Source organism: Diceros bicornis, chromosome 32 (genome assembly GCF_020826845.1).
Source record: "Diceros bicornis minor isolate mBicDic1 chromosome 32, mDicBic1.mat.cur, whole genome shotgun sequence".
NCBI classification, from domain to species: Eukaryota; Metazoa; Chordata; class Mammalia; order Perissodactyla; family Rhinocerotidae; genus Diceros; species Diceros bicornis.
In genome coordinates, this window is record NC_080771.1 from 1,540,843 (window position 1) to 1,560,325 (window position 19,483).

The 19,483-nt window shown below is 36.4% G+C and overlaps 1 protein-coding gene across 8 annotated transcripts in view; it reads left to right on the plus strand.

Annotated features, from left to right (window-relative positions):
- Positions 1-18,758, plus strand: part of PHKB (phosphorylase kinase regulatory subunit beta) — a 215,184-nt gene extending 196,426 nt beyond the window's left edge. For 6 of the 8 annotated variants that reach the window (XM_058527748.1, XM_058527747.1, XM_058527750.1 and 3 more), the window contains 5 exons: positions 4,667-4,801; positions 11,859-11,988; positions 14,689-14,796; positions 16,791-16,931; positions 17,844-18,758. In XM_058527748.1, coding sequence (XP_058383731.1) covers positions 4,667-4,801; positions 11,859-11,988; positions 14,689-14,796; positions 16,791-16,931; positions 17,844-17,981 — 652 coding nt within the window. In that variant the 3' untranslated portion in view covers positions 17,982-18,758. Of the gene's footprint in view, positions 1-4,666; positions 4,802-11,005; positions 11,144-11,858; positions 11,989-14,688; positions 14,797-14,909; positions 15,043-16,790; positions 16,932-17,843 lie in introns of those variants that run through there. The other 2 variants (XM_058527751.1, XM_058527752.1) reach the window with 2 other exon arrangements.
- The last annotated feature ends 725 nt before the right edge of the window (positions 18,759-19,483 follow it).

The following is a 19,483-nucleotide window of genomic DNA, read 5'->3' on the forward strand; positions in this document are numbered from 1 at the left end:
ATGATTTGATTTTCCGTCTCATTATTGATTTGTGCTCCAGCTTGCATGTTGAAATAGATCAAGTTCCTGACAGGCCCATTACTGTCAAGACCGCCAATCAACTGTTTTCTGCCCTAGGTCTGTCAGTCAGGCCTTAGTGGGAGATAACCCCTGAGGGTATAGTATCAAGCCTTTTTCATCTCTGCTTTCCATACTTCCAGGACATCCTCTGTTAGGAATTATGATCCAGCCATGTCTTGTCTTCTAATACCCACAACTTCATCTGTGGATCACACATCCAATACTCAGAGAAGGCCTGTGTTACAGGTACTATGACTATAACATTGCTTGTGCAGTAAAGGAAAGAGGAGATCACTGCAGCCCTGAGTTCATGAGCGTGGTTTGATACTCATTCAAAGGTCTTTGTTTTTGACATTTGATGTGAGGTAAGGAAGTGAGGTGATGGGGCTCTCGTACCTCTATTCTGTTGTGATTAGATCAGAGGTAGAGTGGGGGACTCGTTCTCTGGTTACGAAACAGGAAGCTCAGTTTGCCTTATCAAATTGTCTCCCTCTCTGTATTAATATGAATCAAGCAAGAAAGTCCCTTCTTGCAGCTTTCACATCCCCTATTATATGGCTTAGTAAAATGCTTCCACAGCGAGTTATTCATTCACTTGTTTAACAGCAAACTTGGCAAATACTTCTTGGTACCTTGAAATAGCCTCAAAATGATTATTAAAAAAAATTGTGTCTTGCTATGGATCAGTTATTCTTTATGGCATTTTTTCAGAAAATGACAGCCGTTCTGGTTTATGAATGATGTCAGATTTCGGTGTACTTTATTTTATATTTGACTGCTTGATTAGGGCATGTTGGAAAGAAAAATGCCAGTACCTACACAATATGCTTCCTAACCTCATAAGGATAAGCTTATTCCCAGGACTGTGTAGGAATGCTAGTCCCCCTCTTCAGACTCTTTGAGCAGCGCTGAGGAATTAATTCATCGTCCTGAAGTCAAACCATGATACGTACGATGGTTGATCTGGTCATTCCTGTGTATCTGCCACTTTCTCATTTGCTTATTGGCAAGTCGAGCACATCCCTGGTTCTTTAGACAGACTGAATTTATAAGGCTCTGGTCCAAGGATAACCTTCATTCTTTTGACCTTCCACATTTGCTTGCTTTCTGTCTTTCCCCATTTTGCATTAAGGGCTTTTCCATTGGAATTGTCAAACCAGGTTTGGTGACTTTGTCGTTGGGAATGAGAGTAAGGAGTCAGATTTTCCCATGCAAAGGAATTAATGCCCTTTTGTATTAGTAGTTCTAAAAACGGATAAAATGTCTTTGACTTTCTTAACTGTGGTAATACACTTCGTAACTTACTTTCTCTAAGTCTCTATGACTGCTGTATAGTATAGTATAGTTTATGTCTAAGGCTATTTTGCTGTTTTTACTTTAGTCTTTTGAAGAATTCCAAGCTAAAAAGATTAGTTTGGCAATATTTTTGAATGAATAAATGTATTTTAATAATCTGATAAGTTATATTCATTTGTGCTTGAATGAATGAAAAACAGTTATATTTCTTGGGTTGCTGTTGAGTACAGTGTTTTCTATAATTTGCTCAAAGAATTGCTGAGATTTTATAGACAGAAGGAAGAAGCCTGAGGGGAAATTTTTAAATCTCCCACTATCTTTTTTTATGATACTAAAGATTTTAAAAGCTAAATGTAATACACGATGCTTAGTTTTAATAACTCAGGTTTGGGAGGACTTTAAAAAGTAAGCATTTTAAAAATGAGAAAGTGACTTATTTTAGAAGAAGATGCCTCCTGAAGTCAAACAGATGTGGCACTTGATTAATTAACTCCAAGACTTGAGTTAAAAAATTGTATTACCTTCCTCCACCCTGAGTCTGAGAAGTCAAATAAAGGGAGTTTGCTAACATTTTAATGACTCTATGGTTTCAAAAGCCTTTTAACATACATTGTCTTATTTGTTCCTCAAAATAATTCCATAAAATGAGCTGAACAAGTAATAGTAACATTCCCATTTGAAAAATAACTTGCCAATGGGGCATAGTTGGTAAGTGACTGAATTGGTATTCAAGTCTTTTATTGTTTTTGCTTTTCATTATGAAAATTTTTAAATGTGTAATAATATAATAATTTGGTAAATTCTCATATGCCCATTATGTAAATGGGTATAAGCAGTGGTTAGTAATTTACATTTGCCATATTTTCTTCATTGTTTTTTGCTGTAGATTATAAAGCAAATTCCAGACATTATGACTTTTACCCCTCGATATTTTAGTAAGTATATGTCTCTAAAAAGGGACTTTTTCTTAATAATCACAATACCATTATTACACCCAACAAAATTAGCAATAATTCCTTAATAACACCTGATATTCAATTCTTATTCAGATTTCTCTGGTTGTCTCAAAATGATTTTTTAAAAACAATCAGGATCCCAAACAAGGCCCACACATGGTGTTAGTTGTTATGTCTCTTAAGTCACTTTTAATCTAGAACATTACTCCCTACCCCCTCTTTTCTTTTCATGCCATTGGCTTGTTGAGGAGACCAAAAGGCAGTTCTTTAGATTTTTAATTTGATATCCCTTCTATTATACTAAGCTGCCTTGAATATTAATTTTAAATGTTAAAGAAAGAAAATAATAAATAGACGACAACTCTGTCTAACCTGTAAAATTAAAAATAGAATTTTTTTATTTAAAGAGAGGTCCGTGGAGCAGTTTATTATAACTGAAATGTTTCTTTAACAGCTAATTTCATAAGCAGCTTTAACATCAAAGCATCCAAGGTAACTGTATCCTGGTGATTTTTATGCTTGTGTATAACATCCTGACTAAATATAGTTAATAATAATGTGGATGAACAATTAAGAAATTCTAGTCTTTGGCAATAACATAGGTTTAGTGTAGTTTTTCTTTTTCAACTGATTAGAGAAACGCAAATTGTAAATCTTAATTCTGTCACGTGTTCTGTTGTTGCATGTTATCAGGAAGCTCACAAACATTTATTTTGGTGTTTGCAAATACTTTGTCATCTTAATGTTCTTGCCAATGAGCAACTATTAAATATTTAGTATGTACTATCAATGGTAATAGTAACGATAATACATTTTAAAAATTATGTTCCATTCTTGTGTCTCTCTTATGCCTCTATAATCTATCTCAGTGTTCTTCAACACATAATCGGCAGGCAGGGGTATCTGGTTGATATCACCTCTGGCTCAACTGGGAAGGCTTAACATTTTTCTTACCTTCTTTTCCACTGAGAGACATTCAAGTCATCCCATGAGATGCATCACTGTTGTTCTGCAAACTAGCCTTGGCAGAAAGAAGGACTTTAATCTTTTGATTATATCCACCTACCTTTTTAATCTCTGTACCTGCAGTAGCCTTGTGCGTTGTCATTCAAATAAGTGTATCAAGAGGAAGATAGTGATATATTTGAGTGCAGTAACTTAGCCACTTTAAATCTTAGTTGCTGTTAACTAGACTTTTCTACCAGTGGGCTGGCTACACAGCCCCTGTTTGAGAGACAAAGCAGCATGGATGAATGAAGGCACATTCTTTCCAGACGCTGAGCTACACTGTCTGTCTGTTGTTCAGTGTTCACCCAAGGATTTAAGGATAGAGCATTGGAATCGGCTGTGTACAGCTAATTCCCCAGCTTTCCCTAATGGTGTGCAGAGTTCTGGTTCCCTAAGGCACAGTATTATTTGCAGGGTTTTCTTTGGTTTCATAACTAGTTTATCTAAGTCTGTCTTCAGAATAGAGTAAATGAAAGAAATGAGATGAAACTGTAAAAATACTTATTGAAAGCTTCTCAGATCAAAAAATAAAATTACTTGCACATAAAATAATTAATATTTTAGAAATTTCTAGGCATATAACTATACCACCTTGGAAAATACCAGGCACACAAATAGTGTTCCATAAATGCTGGCCTAAATAATTATATTAAAGCTTTTTCTGTAATAAAAAATTATTTTATGAACAGCAATTAAATATCTATTAAAGAATAGATTAAGAATAGGTACGTGAACAGCATTTAAATATCTATAAAGAAGATTCTTCTGAAATCTGTTGGTTGAAGTGTGTTCCCTAACATACTAGTATAATTAAGTTATAGCTAACTGTGCCCCTGTATTTCCAAGGCAGGTACTTCTCCTCTAGCCCCTCCAATCGCAAGGGAACGACTGCAAAGTAAAAGAAAGAGGTGAAAATTTCTTATCCTTCCTGGGAAAGGAATATTTATATAATAGCATATCTCAGCCCATTTCTTAAAATAATTTGTTTTTATCCTGTTTGCTTTTCACATATTCTAGTATTAAGAAAATAATGGTGTGGCGGCTATTTGTGTGCAGTATACTATCATATCGAATTGGTAGAATCTCATTTGATAAGAACTTAAGTACTAACCTATTTTCATGTTTACTACCTAACCTCATATGCAAGAGCAGGCCTCATTTTTAAGAGTCTAATCGTGTCGCATAACCTTGATGGAAATAATTATATCAACGGTTCAGGAAATTCAAATGGCCTTTTCTTCATTCCCCTTTGGATGGGTCAGTGCTGTTAAGGGCGTTGCTGGGAGAAGCACAAGGTGATTTTATTTCAAGAGTTGTTGATTCATGCTTCCCCTGTTTTGTTTCAGGTGGATCATCCATGCTATGGAATATGAACTACAGATCCGTGGCAGAAACAAGCCAGCCACAGACTTATATCAGCTGTCACCTAGTGAAGTTAAACAGCTTCTGTTGGATATTCTCCAGCCTCAACAGAATGGAAGGTAATGAGGGCCTTTGTTACCTGTAGGACACTCTGGATTTATTGTAACATCATAACTCATATATATATATGAAATTAATAAGATATTAATAAGAAATAAAATACAGCAGCGTATCAGAGTTCACTCTACTAGATGGACAGTGTGCACAGAGATACTAATTAAAATACCTGTCTTCAGTTGTGATTTTGTGTTGATTTGAATTTTATACTTTTTTCAGGTATAGTTTACAAACATTTCTTGATGTAGCACTTCATACCACTTTGTTCAGTTCTCTTTCTGAACCTTTGTAGCACTCACCATCTCCTCCTAACATTTTGGCATAAAAGTTTGGGTTTAGTAACATTATTTAAATATGTTGCCTGTTACTCTGTCTCCCTAAATAGACTGTCAGCTTTTTCAGGGCGAAACCCTTTTGTAGACTTAACTTACGCTAACCTTAGAATGAGAACAAGGCAAATACTTGTGGATTGCCTTGAACTGAAGAATATTTTTTATTACAGAAAAAGCTTTAATATAATTATGTAGGCAAGCATTTATTGAGCACTATTTGTGTGCCTGATATTTTCCAAGGTAGTATAGTTATGTGCTTAGAAATGCCTAGAAAAGAAGTCTTCTACAAAAGTAGATTTGAGCAAATGGAAATTCATCCTTGTTCTTACATAGGAGAACTCAATTTTTTATTATAAAGATGTCAGTTATAAATGTAATGCAATTCGATTAAAATTCCAACAAGCTGTTTTATGGAGTTAGACAAGTTAATACTAGACTTCGTATGCAAAAACAAACATGCAGGAATAACCAGAAAAACATAAAAAAAGCACTTGCCCCAACAGACAGTACAACATACTATAAAGCCTCTATAGTTAAAACATTGTGGAGCTGGTACATGAACAGATGGATAGACCAGTTGAATGGAGTAGAAAGTCCAGAAACAAACCCCAAGCACATATAGAAATCTAATATATGATAAAGATGACATCTCAAATCACTGGACTTTTTAAATGACTAGTGATGGGGCAGCTGGATAGCCATTTGGAAAAAGGTAAAATCAAATCCATACTTTATACCATATACAAAAATAAACTCCAAAGAGATTAGCAATCTAAATGTAAAAAATGAAACTGTAGTAGCTCTAAAAGAAAACATGGGTAAATTCCTCTTCAACCTTGCTTTGGGAAAGGCTTTCTGACTATGACTCAACCCAGGGGCAATAAAAGATTAATAAGACTACATAAAAATTAAAAACATTTTGCATTGCAAAAAGTAGACAATATCAAAAGGCAACTGGGAAACTGGAACAAAATGCCTCAAAGAGCTAATATCCAAGAATTCTTAAAAACTGAGAGACAAAGAACCAAAAACCCAAGAGAAAAATGGGGAAAAAAGATGATTAATCAATTCATTTAAAACAAAATAAAGGACCTTAAATATTTGAAAAAATGTTCAAACTAACTCATAATTAGAGAAATGTAAATTGAAACATGTTGAGATACCTTTCTTATCTGTCAGACTGGCAAAAGTTAAACAGTATGACAAACGTTTGCTGAGCTGTGAGGAAACTGACGTTCTTACATAAGCTGATGGGTATAACCCGTCTGGATGGGAATTTGGCAGCATCTAAAAAAAATCTACTTGTGCATTTACACTTTGACTCAGCAATCCCACTTTTAGGAATATGCCCTGGAGATGTGCCTCCAACAATATGAAAATATATACACACAAGGTTATTCGTTGCATCGTTGTTTATAATTGCACATTTTGGAATGCCCATAACCTAAATCTCCATACATAGGAGATTATTTGATTAAACTGTGGTACATCCACGTGATGGAGTACTGTACAGCTGTTAAAAAAGGATGAGTGTGGTCTCTATGAACTGATATAGAGTAATTTCTAGGCTGTTTTGTTAAATGAAGACAGCAAAGTACAAAAAAACATCTATAGTGTACTACTCTTCATGTAAGAAAGAAAGGGATATCTGCTCATTTGTGCCAAAGAACTATAGGAAGGATAAATCAGAAACTAATAAGATTGGTTACCTTCAGGGGGTGGGTGAGAACAGAGTGAAAAGAATGGAGAAATAGGTACAGGGCAATAAGATTGAGCAGGAGAGCATACAGTATACTATCGCTGAGTATAGCTTTTAGTATAGCTCTGACTGCTAAACTATGGTAATGTTTTATATACCAAAAAAAATAAATAATTAATTAAAATTAATCCAGATGTGGAAGGAAACCAAAGTAGAATATAAACAGTAACAAATGAACCTAACCGTATTACAAATGAGTAGTATTCTCACACTGAAGGGGATGGGGAAGAAAAGAATTAACCAGAATACCTTTGGAAGACATCAACTGGATACTGTAATGCTAAAGAAAAAAAGAAGTACACACAAATACTCTACTCTAGTTAACAATTTTTTTCACAGAGGTAGGTATTAACAATTCTGAAATTGCTGTGTGTATATATATATATATATATATATATATATATTTACACTAAGATTGAATAAATAAGTAAATACATTGTGGGTAATGAGAGACAGATTTCTCCTTGTCAGAGAATGTATTTATAAATAAGGAAAAGGGAAAGGCTAGACTATTGTGTGGTGTTGGATTGGAATTGGAAATATCCGTGTGGATTCATGGTTTTTACATGGAAAGATACATAAATAAATGTGGATGTCTATGTATATATGAGTGTACATCCATATCTTGCCTAGCTCTATCCACTGAGAGGACCTAGAAGCAATGAAACCCCAACAGCAATGAGCAAACCTAGTGCCCAGATATTGATTTCTAAATACCATTTTCTAATAAAAGGAACCAGCATTCCTTGGAAAAATGGTTGATTCCAGAGCTGGGGCAGGAAAAATACAAGATGAGCCTGGAGTATCTTATGGTACCAGAAAGTAAGAAAGTGCTGCAAAAAACTACAGAGTTGTGTTAGAAGGATACTGGAGACAACTTGAAGGAGGCTCAATGGTCAAAGCTGGGACAATTTGAGCAGAAAACTAAATAATGATAATATTGGATTATAACCCATAGAATGAATATCCATGAGTCCATGCTGATATAAATGGATAAATGGGAGAGAAGGGACTCTCCTTACAGTAGAATTTTAATTAATAAGTGTAGATGCAATAGTGATGATAAAAAATCTCCATTAGACAAATACAACAGTAATAATTGTTGCAGGCAAAAAGCATCAATGGATGCTAAATTTAGTGGGTGAAAGTATGATGAGAAATGAAAAATTTGCACAATTTCCAAGTATTTCCACTCAAGATACTTTCTGGTTGCAAAAGGAAAAATAGCAAAAAAAAAAAAAAAAAAAAGATTGAGGAACTGTCACAGATTAGAGGAGCCTAAGGAGACATGGAAACTAACTTCAGTGCAGGGTACTAGATTGGATTCGGGACCAAAACTAGGACATTAGTGGTAAAATTGGAAAAATCTGACTAAGGTCCATAGATTAATATTGTGTCAACGTTCATTTCCTGGTTTCAATAGTTACTATTGGTTCTGTAAGATGACAAAAGTAGAGGAAGCTGAGTAAAGAGTATGCAGGAACTTTATGAGGTATTTTTTTGACATTTCTGTAAGTCTAAAATTTTTCAAAATAAAAAGCCAAAAAATAAAAATAAAAGAGAGGTCTTCTAAAATAATTCTCCACCTCCATTATGAGTATTCACACATTTCTATTTTTTATGTTGTTCTAAGCAAACATCTCCCTTTTATAGGATTAACCATGACTTCATAGAACTCTGAAAACATCTTTTGAAGGGAATAGGAAAAAAGATCAAATGCAGAGTGTAGGGTATTTGGTTTGCACACCCATTATTCAAAGTAAAATATCACCAAGGAACCCGTACACCTTTGGACTTCTTCTCTTTAGCATAGCACTGAACCCAGCCACGAGAGTCTGGGTCTACCAAAGAAACTGTACATCCAGAAAAGATGCCGCTGTCTCTTATGTAGCATTAAAACATCATTGGTCCTCTTTCACAAGAACAAAAATGTCTTTTTCTGAGGTATGTGCCTATTCTATACCCATTTTTTTTAGAGTTTTTATCATAAATGGATGTTGGATCTTGTCAGATACTTTCTCTGCATCTGTTGAGATGATCATATGATTTTTATTCTTCCTTTTGTTAATGTGGTGTATCATGTTGATTGATTTGCAGATGTTGAACCATTCCTCCATCGCTGGAATAAATCCCACTTGATCATTGTGTATGATCCTTTTAATGTATTGTTGTATTCAGTTTGCTAATATTTTGTTGAGGATTTTTGCATCTATGTTCATCAGCGATATTGGCCTGTAATTTTCTTTTTTTGTATTGTCCTTGTCTGATTTTGGAATCAGGGTAATGTAGGCCTCATAAAATGAGTTAGGTAGTGTCCCCTCCTCTTCAATTTTTGGAAGAGTTTGAAAAATAGGTATTTAATCTTCTTTGAATGTTTGCTAGAATTCACCAGAGAAGCCATCTCGTCCTGAACTTTTTTTTTTGGGGGTAGGTTTTTGATTACTGTTTCAATATCTTTACTAGTGATCAGTCTATTCAGATTCTCTATTTCTTCTTGATTCAGTTTTGGAAGGTTGTATGGTTCTAAGAATTTATCCATTTCTTCTAGGTTTTCCAATTTGTTGGCTTATAGCTTTTCAGAGTAATCTCTTATAATCCTTTGCATTTCTGTCTTATTCGTTGTAATTTCTTCTCTTTCATTTCTAATTTTATTTATTTAGCCTTCTCTCTTTTTGTCTTAGTGTGTCTAGCTAAAGAGTTGTTAATTTTTTTTCAAAGGGTTGTTTTTTCAAAAGGTTGTTGGTTTTTTCAAGGTTTGTTAATTTTTTACAAAGAGATAGCTCTTAGTTTCATTGATTTTTTTTTCTGTTGTTTTTTAGTGTCTATTTCATTTATTTCCAATCTGATTTTTATTATTTCCTTTCTCCTACTGACTTTGAGCTTCATTTGTTCTTCTTTTTCTAGTTCCTTTAGGTATGATGTTAGGCTGTTGGAGATTTTTCTTGTTTCTTGAGATGGGCCTGTCTTATTGTAAACTTCTTTCTTTGTACCACTTTTGCTGCATCCCATAGATTTTGATATGTCTTATTCTACTTCTGAGTATTTATCTAAAGAATATGAAGACACTAATTTGAAAAGATATATGCAACCCTATGTTCATTGCAGCACTATTTACAATAGCCAGGTGGAAACAACCTAAGTAGGAAATAGGAATTATTAATATATTAATTATAGGAAGTAACCTAAAGGACAATCAAATGGATAAAGAAAATGTGGTGTATGTATGTATACAATGGAATACTATTCAGCCATAGAAAAAAGATGAAGTCTTGCCATTTGCAACAATATGGATAGACTTTGACACTATTATGCTGAGTGATATAAGTCAGAAGGAGAAAAACAAATACTATATGATCTCACTCATATGTGGAGTATAAAAAAAACAAACAAATGAACAAACAAAACAAAAACAAACACATAGATACAGAGGACAGGTTGGTAGTTACCAGAAGGGAAGAGGAGTGGGAGGAGGGTAAAATAGCTAAAGGGGGTCAATTGTATGGTGATGGATGGAATCTAGACTTTTGGTAGTGGGCACACTGTAGTATATACAGAGGTTGAATTACAATGTTGTACACCCGAAACATATAATGTTACCCGGTTAAAAAAACAATGTTACCTCAATTTAAAAAAAGGAAAAAAATTTTCTTTTTTTGTTTACTGTATCCTGCATAGCTACTTTCATACCTAGAAATATTGTTGGTCACGACATGTCTACTTTGTGGTTGATGACACATTTCACTCTGCTGCCTGTTTTAATACCAAGTATAAAAAAAATGTGTATTTGTTCCTACCTTCAGCTTTTGGAAGAATATACTACTATGTCATTTGTGTGTTCTTTTCAAATTATGCAAATTCTACATCTTTAGCAGTTTGTGAATGAAGTAAGTATTATATCTTTAAGATTTAATACGTAATTGATAAAATAAGAGCCAAGAATTTTGGCTTATCACGTTCTGATTATTATGACTTGAAAGATTTTTTAGCTGATTTTTTAGCGTTGGTACTTTGACCATATTTAAATAGAAAACTAAATATAAGGTTTAAAATTAAAATATAAAGTTTAAAATGCAGTAGTCCCCCCTTATCCATAGTTTTGCTTTTTATGGTTTCAGTTACCATGTTCAACCGAGGTCCAAAAACATTAAATGGAAAATTCCGGAAATAAACAGTTCATAAATATCACAGGGCTCATATTCCAGTAATTCCTGTTTACCTTAATAATGGCCCCAAAGCTCAAGAGTAGTGATGCTGACAGTTTATTACAGTATGTTGTTGTAATTGTTCTATTTCATTATTAATTATTGTTGTTAATCTCTTACTGTGCCTAATTTATAAATTAAACTTTACCATAAGTGTGTATGTCTAGGAAAAAACATAGTATGTACAGGGTTCAGTGCTATCTGGTTTCAGGCATCCACTGGGGGGTCTTGGAACGTATCCTCCACAGATAAGAGGGGACTGCTGTAAGGTAATTTCATTAGATACGTAATGCTTTTTTGAGCATTCATTCACTTATCAAATGTTTATTAAGCACCTTTCTGGGAGAGGTGTAGAGGAGGATCAACCTATGTGATGATGTCCATGCCTTCACAGAGCTTACGTTTTATTGTATGGAAGAACCCCATAAACTTACTTTGAAGTTGGCTGCTCCTGTGATTTTAGATGGAGCTGCTTTGTGTGTTAGAAAGGCATTTCATCACATAGTGAGCAGTCTTACAGGTTGCTAGAGAATAACGTTTTGCCTATTAAAGTTTTTAAAACCTCGGGGATTTTTCCTTTCCTGCAAGCTCTGTTTTCGTTATGAAATATTTAGTAATTTCTGTAACACATGGTAGATATGCATCATTGATGAATTTTGGCTTTTATTGCTCACTCTGTTGGAACAATTAATCCATATTGAAAGCCCTGCTTTCTACCAGAACAAGCTTCTTTTTCAACTCTGAGCCATGTTCTTTTGGTCTACAGATGTTGGATGAACAGGCGTCAGATCGATGGGTCTTTGAATAGAACTCCCCCTGGGTTCTATGACCGAGTGTGGCAGATCCTGGAGCGCACACCCAATGGCATCATCGTAGCTGGAAAGCATTTGCCACAGGTACAGCCTTACCGTGTTTCCTTCAGTGAAAAGACTTCTAAAGGGACCTAAGGGAGGAGAGAATTCTTCCCCCTCCGCGTTGCAAATAACCTTTCTGCTTATTCCATTTTCTAAGAGTGTTTAAAGAAGGGGTGTCCAGATACCTGAAGGAGGAAATACTAGAATATAAGAACGCTAATCAATTGGCTTGGAAATATTTTTTCCCAATGTCAGTTACTTTTATTTTCCAATTTTAATGTCCCTCTATACAAAGGCTTGCTTTACCAAATGAGTATTTTACTTAAAAGTTGTATTTGATCAAAATTTTTTTGGATTATTACATTCAGATATTTCAAGGAAGCTCTCTGTTTAAAGGAACCACATGGCCAAACCTTTTTCCAAGCAAGCTGTCCTTCTTTTGTTTACTTATTAGTGAATTTGGGGTTTCTTATATTGGCGTTACCATGAATGGTAGTATTCCTTCACCGCCAAGTGCTAGTGGGCCAGTGCTGGGGACCTCACAGACAGTAAAATAGATATTCAAACGACGGAACTAAATCAGGCCTAAGAAGCAAGGTGACTTAGTAATGCTGTGGATAAGGATTCATACTACTTATGAATTGCACTGAATGTGAAAAATGCAGTAACTTTTTAGGTCATTAGACAATCACTTATTTTACTTGAAATGTAACTTCCCTTTCGTCCAACTGAATTAGGGCTCCCTCCTTCAGATGGTTTCCCAAGTTATATAAACTAACCTGCTTCTTTGATTTGATTATTTTATTTAATCCTGACATCTAAATCATTCTGCTTATACACAAACATGAATAATTAGGCCTTTTGGAAATAGAGTATTGTATTTGTCTCTAGTGTTGAAACATCAACAAAATTATTTTTGCTGAAGGTCTTTATACAAATAAAGTATTCTTAAATACACACACCCATACTCATTTTGTTTATATGTACATGGAGTGTTTCTGGAAGGACCCACAAGAAATTGGGACAAGGAAGTGTGGTCTGGGGGGCAGGGTGAGCTTTTCATTGAAAACTCTTTTAACTTTTCAAATTTTGAACTTTGTGAATCTATTGCTTATTCAAAAAAAGGAATAAGAACTTTTTGAAAGTGTTCTTTATACTGCTCACAAACTGTGAGTGGGTTTCTTTCGTTGCCCGTGTAGGTGCTCCAGCCCTGTCCCAGAGGCTCTGTGACCATTGTCGGGGCAGCACTGTCTCCTGCCAGCGGAGAACGGGCCTCCGTGGTTCAAGTCCTGCTGCTTCTGCATACAGTAGACTAGGGCAACCTTTTGTTAGCTTCTTTCCCAGCCCCCTGTAGGCCCTACCAGATTTTCATTTAATTGTCTGATTGCCTGGGCCGCTTCCATTTGGTATCCTCTCTTTGCTAACAACAACAATATGTGTTAAGTATTTTTATGGGCCAGGCGCTTTTCCAGGTGCTCCTTTAATCCTCACAACAATTTTGAGGTAGGGACTTTATTATTCCTGTTTGACAGATGAGGAAACTGAAGCACAGCTGGGTGATTTTCCCAAGGTCACACACCTAGGAGTAGCTGACCCCGAGCGTGCCCGGCCCCCCCCCGCCAGCCATTTGACTTCTGAGCCTTTTCTCTGAACTTCTGCGCCACACTGTCCACCCTGAGTCTTTTCTGAGGGTGGGAACTAAGGCAAGCTTGATGTCTCTTCTCTAGGTTTAACTATCATAGTTGCATAGTAACTAGGTTGACTTTTCAAATGAGATATGTTAAAAGGAAATTGATGTGAAAGCATGAAAGAGTCCTTATTTCCTTCTGTAACCCCATTAATCCCATTGCTGGACATCTAAATAATTATAATTACTGTGTTCAGCAACTGGGCTTCATTTTCCCTATATTAGTATATGTTGGATTGTATTGAATATAGAATACAGTAGATGGACCATATTGAATATAGGGCTGAGGCATTATTATACCAGGCAGATTAACTTTGCTGTCATTTGATTGAAAAGGGATGTTTCTGCTGGGTCCCATTTTGAATAGTAAGTAGATACACAGTGTTCTGAGGCTATGATTAAGTTCACTATAAATCATCATTGTGGTAAAAGCAAATAGGCATGACTCATCGCCTCTGCATCTCTGGTAATAATCCTGGTGACTCCATCTGCTTTCCACCACACAAGCCTCACATTTCAAGCCTTGTCTTCCATTCTTTGAGGGTTATCCACCCTTCCTTTTGCTTTTTTCTGTGTTTACTTGCCATTTCTTCACATAATGTTGTTTTTGCTTATTTGTATGCATTTTAATGCTGCCAGTTCAGAAAGGACCTGCCACAGAAATGATGTAAATTCAATAGCAAATGACTTACATGCTAAAGTGACAGCAAGCATAACTTCTTGTATTAATTCTGAAAGCAACATGTACTCTCTTTGTTGTCTCCATTTTTGGCTCTTCCCTTTGTGTATTGAAGTGGCTTTCTAATATAGCCCCTTTCTCTGAAAAACATTAGTATAGTGAAGATAACTACTAAAAACAGGAGGTTGAATTTATCACAATAGTCAGCTGGTTGGCTTCAGTAGTTTGACATATATAAAATCCACGCATATAGCTGCAAATGCTCTCTAAGGTTTTATAGAAACTGAAAAAGTTTATTGATTAGAAAATGAAATTCCTTTAAGTGGGAAGCAGAGTATAACAGTGCAGCATGTTAATGTTGAGTTATTTTTTTCAGCAACCAACCCTGTCGGATATGACCATGTATGAGATGAATTTCTCCCTCCTGGTGGAAGACATGTTGGGAAATATTGACCAGCCGAAGTACAGACAGATCGTTGTGGAGGTTTGTATTTAGAAATTCAGATGCTGAAGAAGTGCTTTCTGTCTGCTCCCTGAAAGCTAGTATAAAGGAGAGACCAGAAATTCCCCTCCTCACCTAACCCGAATCTCCTCCAGTTGAGTCCTGGAGAAGACGCCTGTCCTTGACCCACATCAAGGCCACGAGCAGTTCCAGCATCTCACATCCCCCAGGGTGGAACGGCCGGCTGTCCAGCTGCTCCAGCTCCACACTCGCCCCTCAGCAGCGAGTGCATCAACAACACCGTAACAGAGAGGAAGTGACCTTTTTCTATGTTTTATTCTAATTTTTTTTCTGTTTACATAAATAATGCATGACTATTGTAGAAGGTTTTAGTAGTCCAGAAAATTGTAGAAGAGAAAGCAAAAAAATTTCTCCACACCCACTAGCAATAAGTCTGCACTGTTGATCTTTTGAGGGACGTCTGTCCAAACATCTCTCTGTGAACAGAGAAGACACATAATTTTGTGCTGTATCGTCATTGCTCTATATAAAGTTAAATGATAAGATACACACACGTGCTTGCACGTGCTCTTTTGCCATTTTAAAACATTATACCGAATGCATAGAGAATCCCCCAAATGAATGGACTTAACATATAGCTCATCTTCACTTTGTCTTTCTCTGAGAATGTCTCCATCAGACTTTGTTTTTCCTGAGGGTGGGTAATGTGTCATAGATGCAGAAGCTCTCAGTGCCTGCTGAACTAGATGTGGCATCATCTGAAACCCAGCATGTCTGAATTTCAGTCAGAGCTGAATGAGTGTCAGCTTTATCTCTGAGATGCCAGGATTTGGAAACAGTATCAGCCAATCCGTTTCATAACATGTGGGAGTGAGGCAGAGACTGGGGTCAGGAAGAGATAGGGTTAGTAGAAAGGTGAATGCCTTCCTTGTGCTTTTAGCCTTTTGGTGTCTAGTGCCCAGCATCTGGGACCTAGAGTGGACATAGAAGTTCTTCTTGTTGACCAAAATGAGGTCATTCCCTTTGTGGAAGAACTTTTCCTTTAGAACTAGAGCAAAACTTTGTATTCTCCTGGCTAAAGCCCTGCTCCAAGGTATCCCACATTGTGACTCTTGGATTTTTCTGAAACTGTTACCTTTAGTTCTTTCAGGTTCTGTTGGAAGCATTTCGATAAAGTACAGTCAAGGAGATTCCCAAATTGGGAATTAGGAGGTCTTTGTACATGTTCCATGTACAAAGTAGGAGCCATAATCATCATCAGAAAGTCTTTACCAAGCATTGTATACTCAGACACAATGTTTGCATATAACAGTTTGTCACCTAAAATGAACGTTGTTGCAACCTAGGGTAAATGTATGGGATAGCCAGACACTAGGATGATGCATTAAACTAAGATAGTTTATACAGACCAATTAGTACTCATGTCGTAAAGAGATCAGAGTTAAGTGTATTTTTTAAAGCATAACCATCTCCTGAGAAACTACTATGATGTCACAGATTATACCCATTTTGGGGTGCTGGGCTCCACGTCATTTGATCGTGAGCCTGAATCCAGAGTCTCCACTGTACTGACCTTCCTTCCCTGGCTTGTTGTTTGCCACCTCTTCTGGGGCAGCCTCTGCTCTACTGGACACTGGTTTTTGGTGTCTTGCCAACAAGGATTAATGCCCAAAGGCCAGGAAGAGTTCAGACACTTTGGGTGAATAGGGCAACTATGTACTATAGATAGGAGTAGGGAAGTCATTTTTCTAAGTTATTAGTTTTATTTAAGTGACCAAAAGCACTTCTGTACAGCTGCTGGGATACACACAATGAAAAAGTGCAGTTTCCAAGCAGAACTTATGCTACTAATTTGCAAGATGAGGAAGATTCCATCCATAGCTGATCCTGAAGTCTACTATCGTAGAGAACACACTATGGAATACGAGGATCATCTATCAGTCTGAATAAAGAATGGAAACATGTCCTGGCTCATATGGTTCATATAGTTTGCTTTCAACGTTTGTCTCTTCTAGTTACTAATGGTTGTATCCATTGTACTGGAAAGGAACCCTGAGCTAGAGTTTCAAGACAAAGTAGATCTGGACAAACTGGTGAAAGAAGCGTTTCATGAGTTTCAGAAAGATGAGAGTCGACTAAAGGAAATTGAAAAACAAGTAAGTAGAGAAAATAGCTTTTTGTAGAATTTTTTCTTTGTCTCAATTCTTCAAAATATCCCTAGTCTCTTACCATTTAACTTATAAAATAGATTTACAGAGTGCAAAATAGAGTTCTTGAGGGGCAGGGCAAAGTCTGACTTATTTGAAGAATTATTCTTTTAGTTAATTACTAGCCAATTCAGCTATAAAGTTTTGAATAAAAAGAAATCTAGGAAGAGATAAATTTCCTTTATATAGTTAGCAGTTAAAATGTGTTTTACCAGAGAGAAGCCATAAATTCCAGAAGGCTATAAAATTAAATTCTAGGGAGGAAAGGAATACGTAACAGGCTACATTGGTGCTGTGTACTACCTAATGTAGTCCCTTCCAGGCTCTCTGTTTAATATTTTATGCTCATCTGTAAAGGGTCCCTAAGTAAATAAAAATTATCAGCAAAGACGGGCCGGTCCTGTGGCTTAGCGGTTACAGTGCCTTCACTCCACTGCTGGCGGCCTGGGTTTGGATCCCGGGCGCGCACCGACGCACCGCTTCTCCGGCCATGCTGAGGCCGTGTCCCACATACAGCAACTAGAAGGATGTGCAACTATGACATACAACTATCTGCTGGGGCTTTGGCGGCGGGGGGCGGGGGGAAGGAGGAGGATTGGCAATAGATGTTAGCTCAGGGCTGATCTTCCTCACACAAAAAAAAAATTATCAGCAAAGAGGAGAATACTAAAAATGCCTGTCTTTGTTTTATATGCTGAGAAGATGCCTCAGGAAAATGAAAGAAAAGCTCAAGAAGCTCATATTTTCTATGAGGAAATCTTCCTGTGAATTTATTTTTCCCCCTAGGCTGACACTGATTTTACTTGTCAACTCTTTACAAACAAAAAAATCAAACAACTTGCTTACTGTTTTCCTTTGTAGGATGACATGACTTCCTTTTACAACACTCCCCCACTGGGAAAAAGAGGAACATGCAGCTACTTGACAAAGGTTGTGATGACTTTGCTGCTGGAAGGAGAAGTGAAGCCGAGCAGTGACGACCCATGTCTGGTTAGCTAGTGAGGAGGTGTCAGAGGCTCTGTTGAGACAGTCTTTAGAAGTGTGTTAAGTGTTGTGTTGCAGCTTAATCAGGGTAGCCATTAATGTATGGACTGCTCATGCTGGTGAGGTGGTTGCCACGCCCTTGGCAGAGTTATTGGACCTCTTGCATGCCGTAGCCAATTTAATGGTAAGAAATTCTTTTAATCAAGTGAAAAAAGTTCTCAGGATTATGCCAATAATCTTTACTGAATGATAGAAATAGTTTATTAATTGAAAATTCAATATTGCATGTTTTATGATCAAATAGCTCATCAAAATGAATCTTTGCTCTTTGCACTAAATTCCCACCTGCCATTAAAATGAAATTTGCCAATTACTACTACTAGTAGTAATGCAGACTGGGAATGAAAAGACATTGAAAGAATGGTGAACTTTTTCTAGTGGCATTGTCATGCTAGAAGAAATATTAATATACATCATAACAGCAAAATCAGCCAGCTGATATTTTTATTCTCAGAAACTGCATTATTGATAATATTTTAGTATACAGGGCTATTGTACAATTTTTACTTTGTAAACATGACTGTGGTTTTGTATTTGTGCTTACTGTAGAGGTTGGACTAAAGTACAGTGTAATAAATCTATACCTGATCAAACATTTTCTTTGAGCTTTTATAAAAATAGGATATCTGTAGGATTGTTCAGAAGTATGGACGGGTAACCTAGTTTATACTAGTAAAAACAAAATTAAAAGTCATTAAATTTTATTTCTGAATTAATAAATATATCTGGACACATTTCTTTGTTCTCTTGTTCACAATATTGAGTTTATTATTCCTGAATATTTTCATTTAATTGATCTGGAGATGGAATAGAAGAGAATCTATGATATCTACCATTATACGTGTTTTGCTATCAAATTTACTTAAGCAACCTTTAATAAAAATAGCAAGTAGCTTACGGCCAGCCCCGTGGCTTAGCAGTTAGGTGCGCGCGCTCCACTGCTGGCAGCCTGGGTTCGGATCCCGGGCGCGCACCGATGCACCGCTTCTCCAGCCATGCTGAGGCCGTGTCCCACATACAGCAACTAGAAGGATGTGCAGCTATGACACACAACTATCCACTGGGGCTTTGGGGGAAAAATAAATAAATAAATAAAATGATAAAAATAGAAAGATTAAACATTTAAATTTTATTAATTTATTTCATTACTGAATGTTCCAGTGCAACCCATTAGTTTGAGCCCTGGCCCCAAAGAGAGTCATTTTTCTAGCCAATCTTATTATGGAGTTTCACCTGAGAAGTTAGACTTGTCACATAAAAAATGCAGCCCATTGCAGAGTCTTGAAAGGGTTTGAGAAAGAAAGGACAGTGGCTTCAGTAACAAGTCAGAGTGACATCAAATAAATGCATGCATCAGCACAGGGAAGAGTCTGAAGACTCGGGCATATTTCTCACAACTGTGAGGCACACTGCTTAAATCCTGCGTAGGAAATCGTGTTTACACTGGTTGGCAAAAT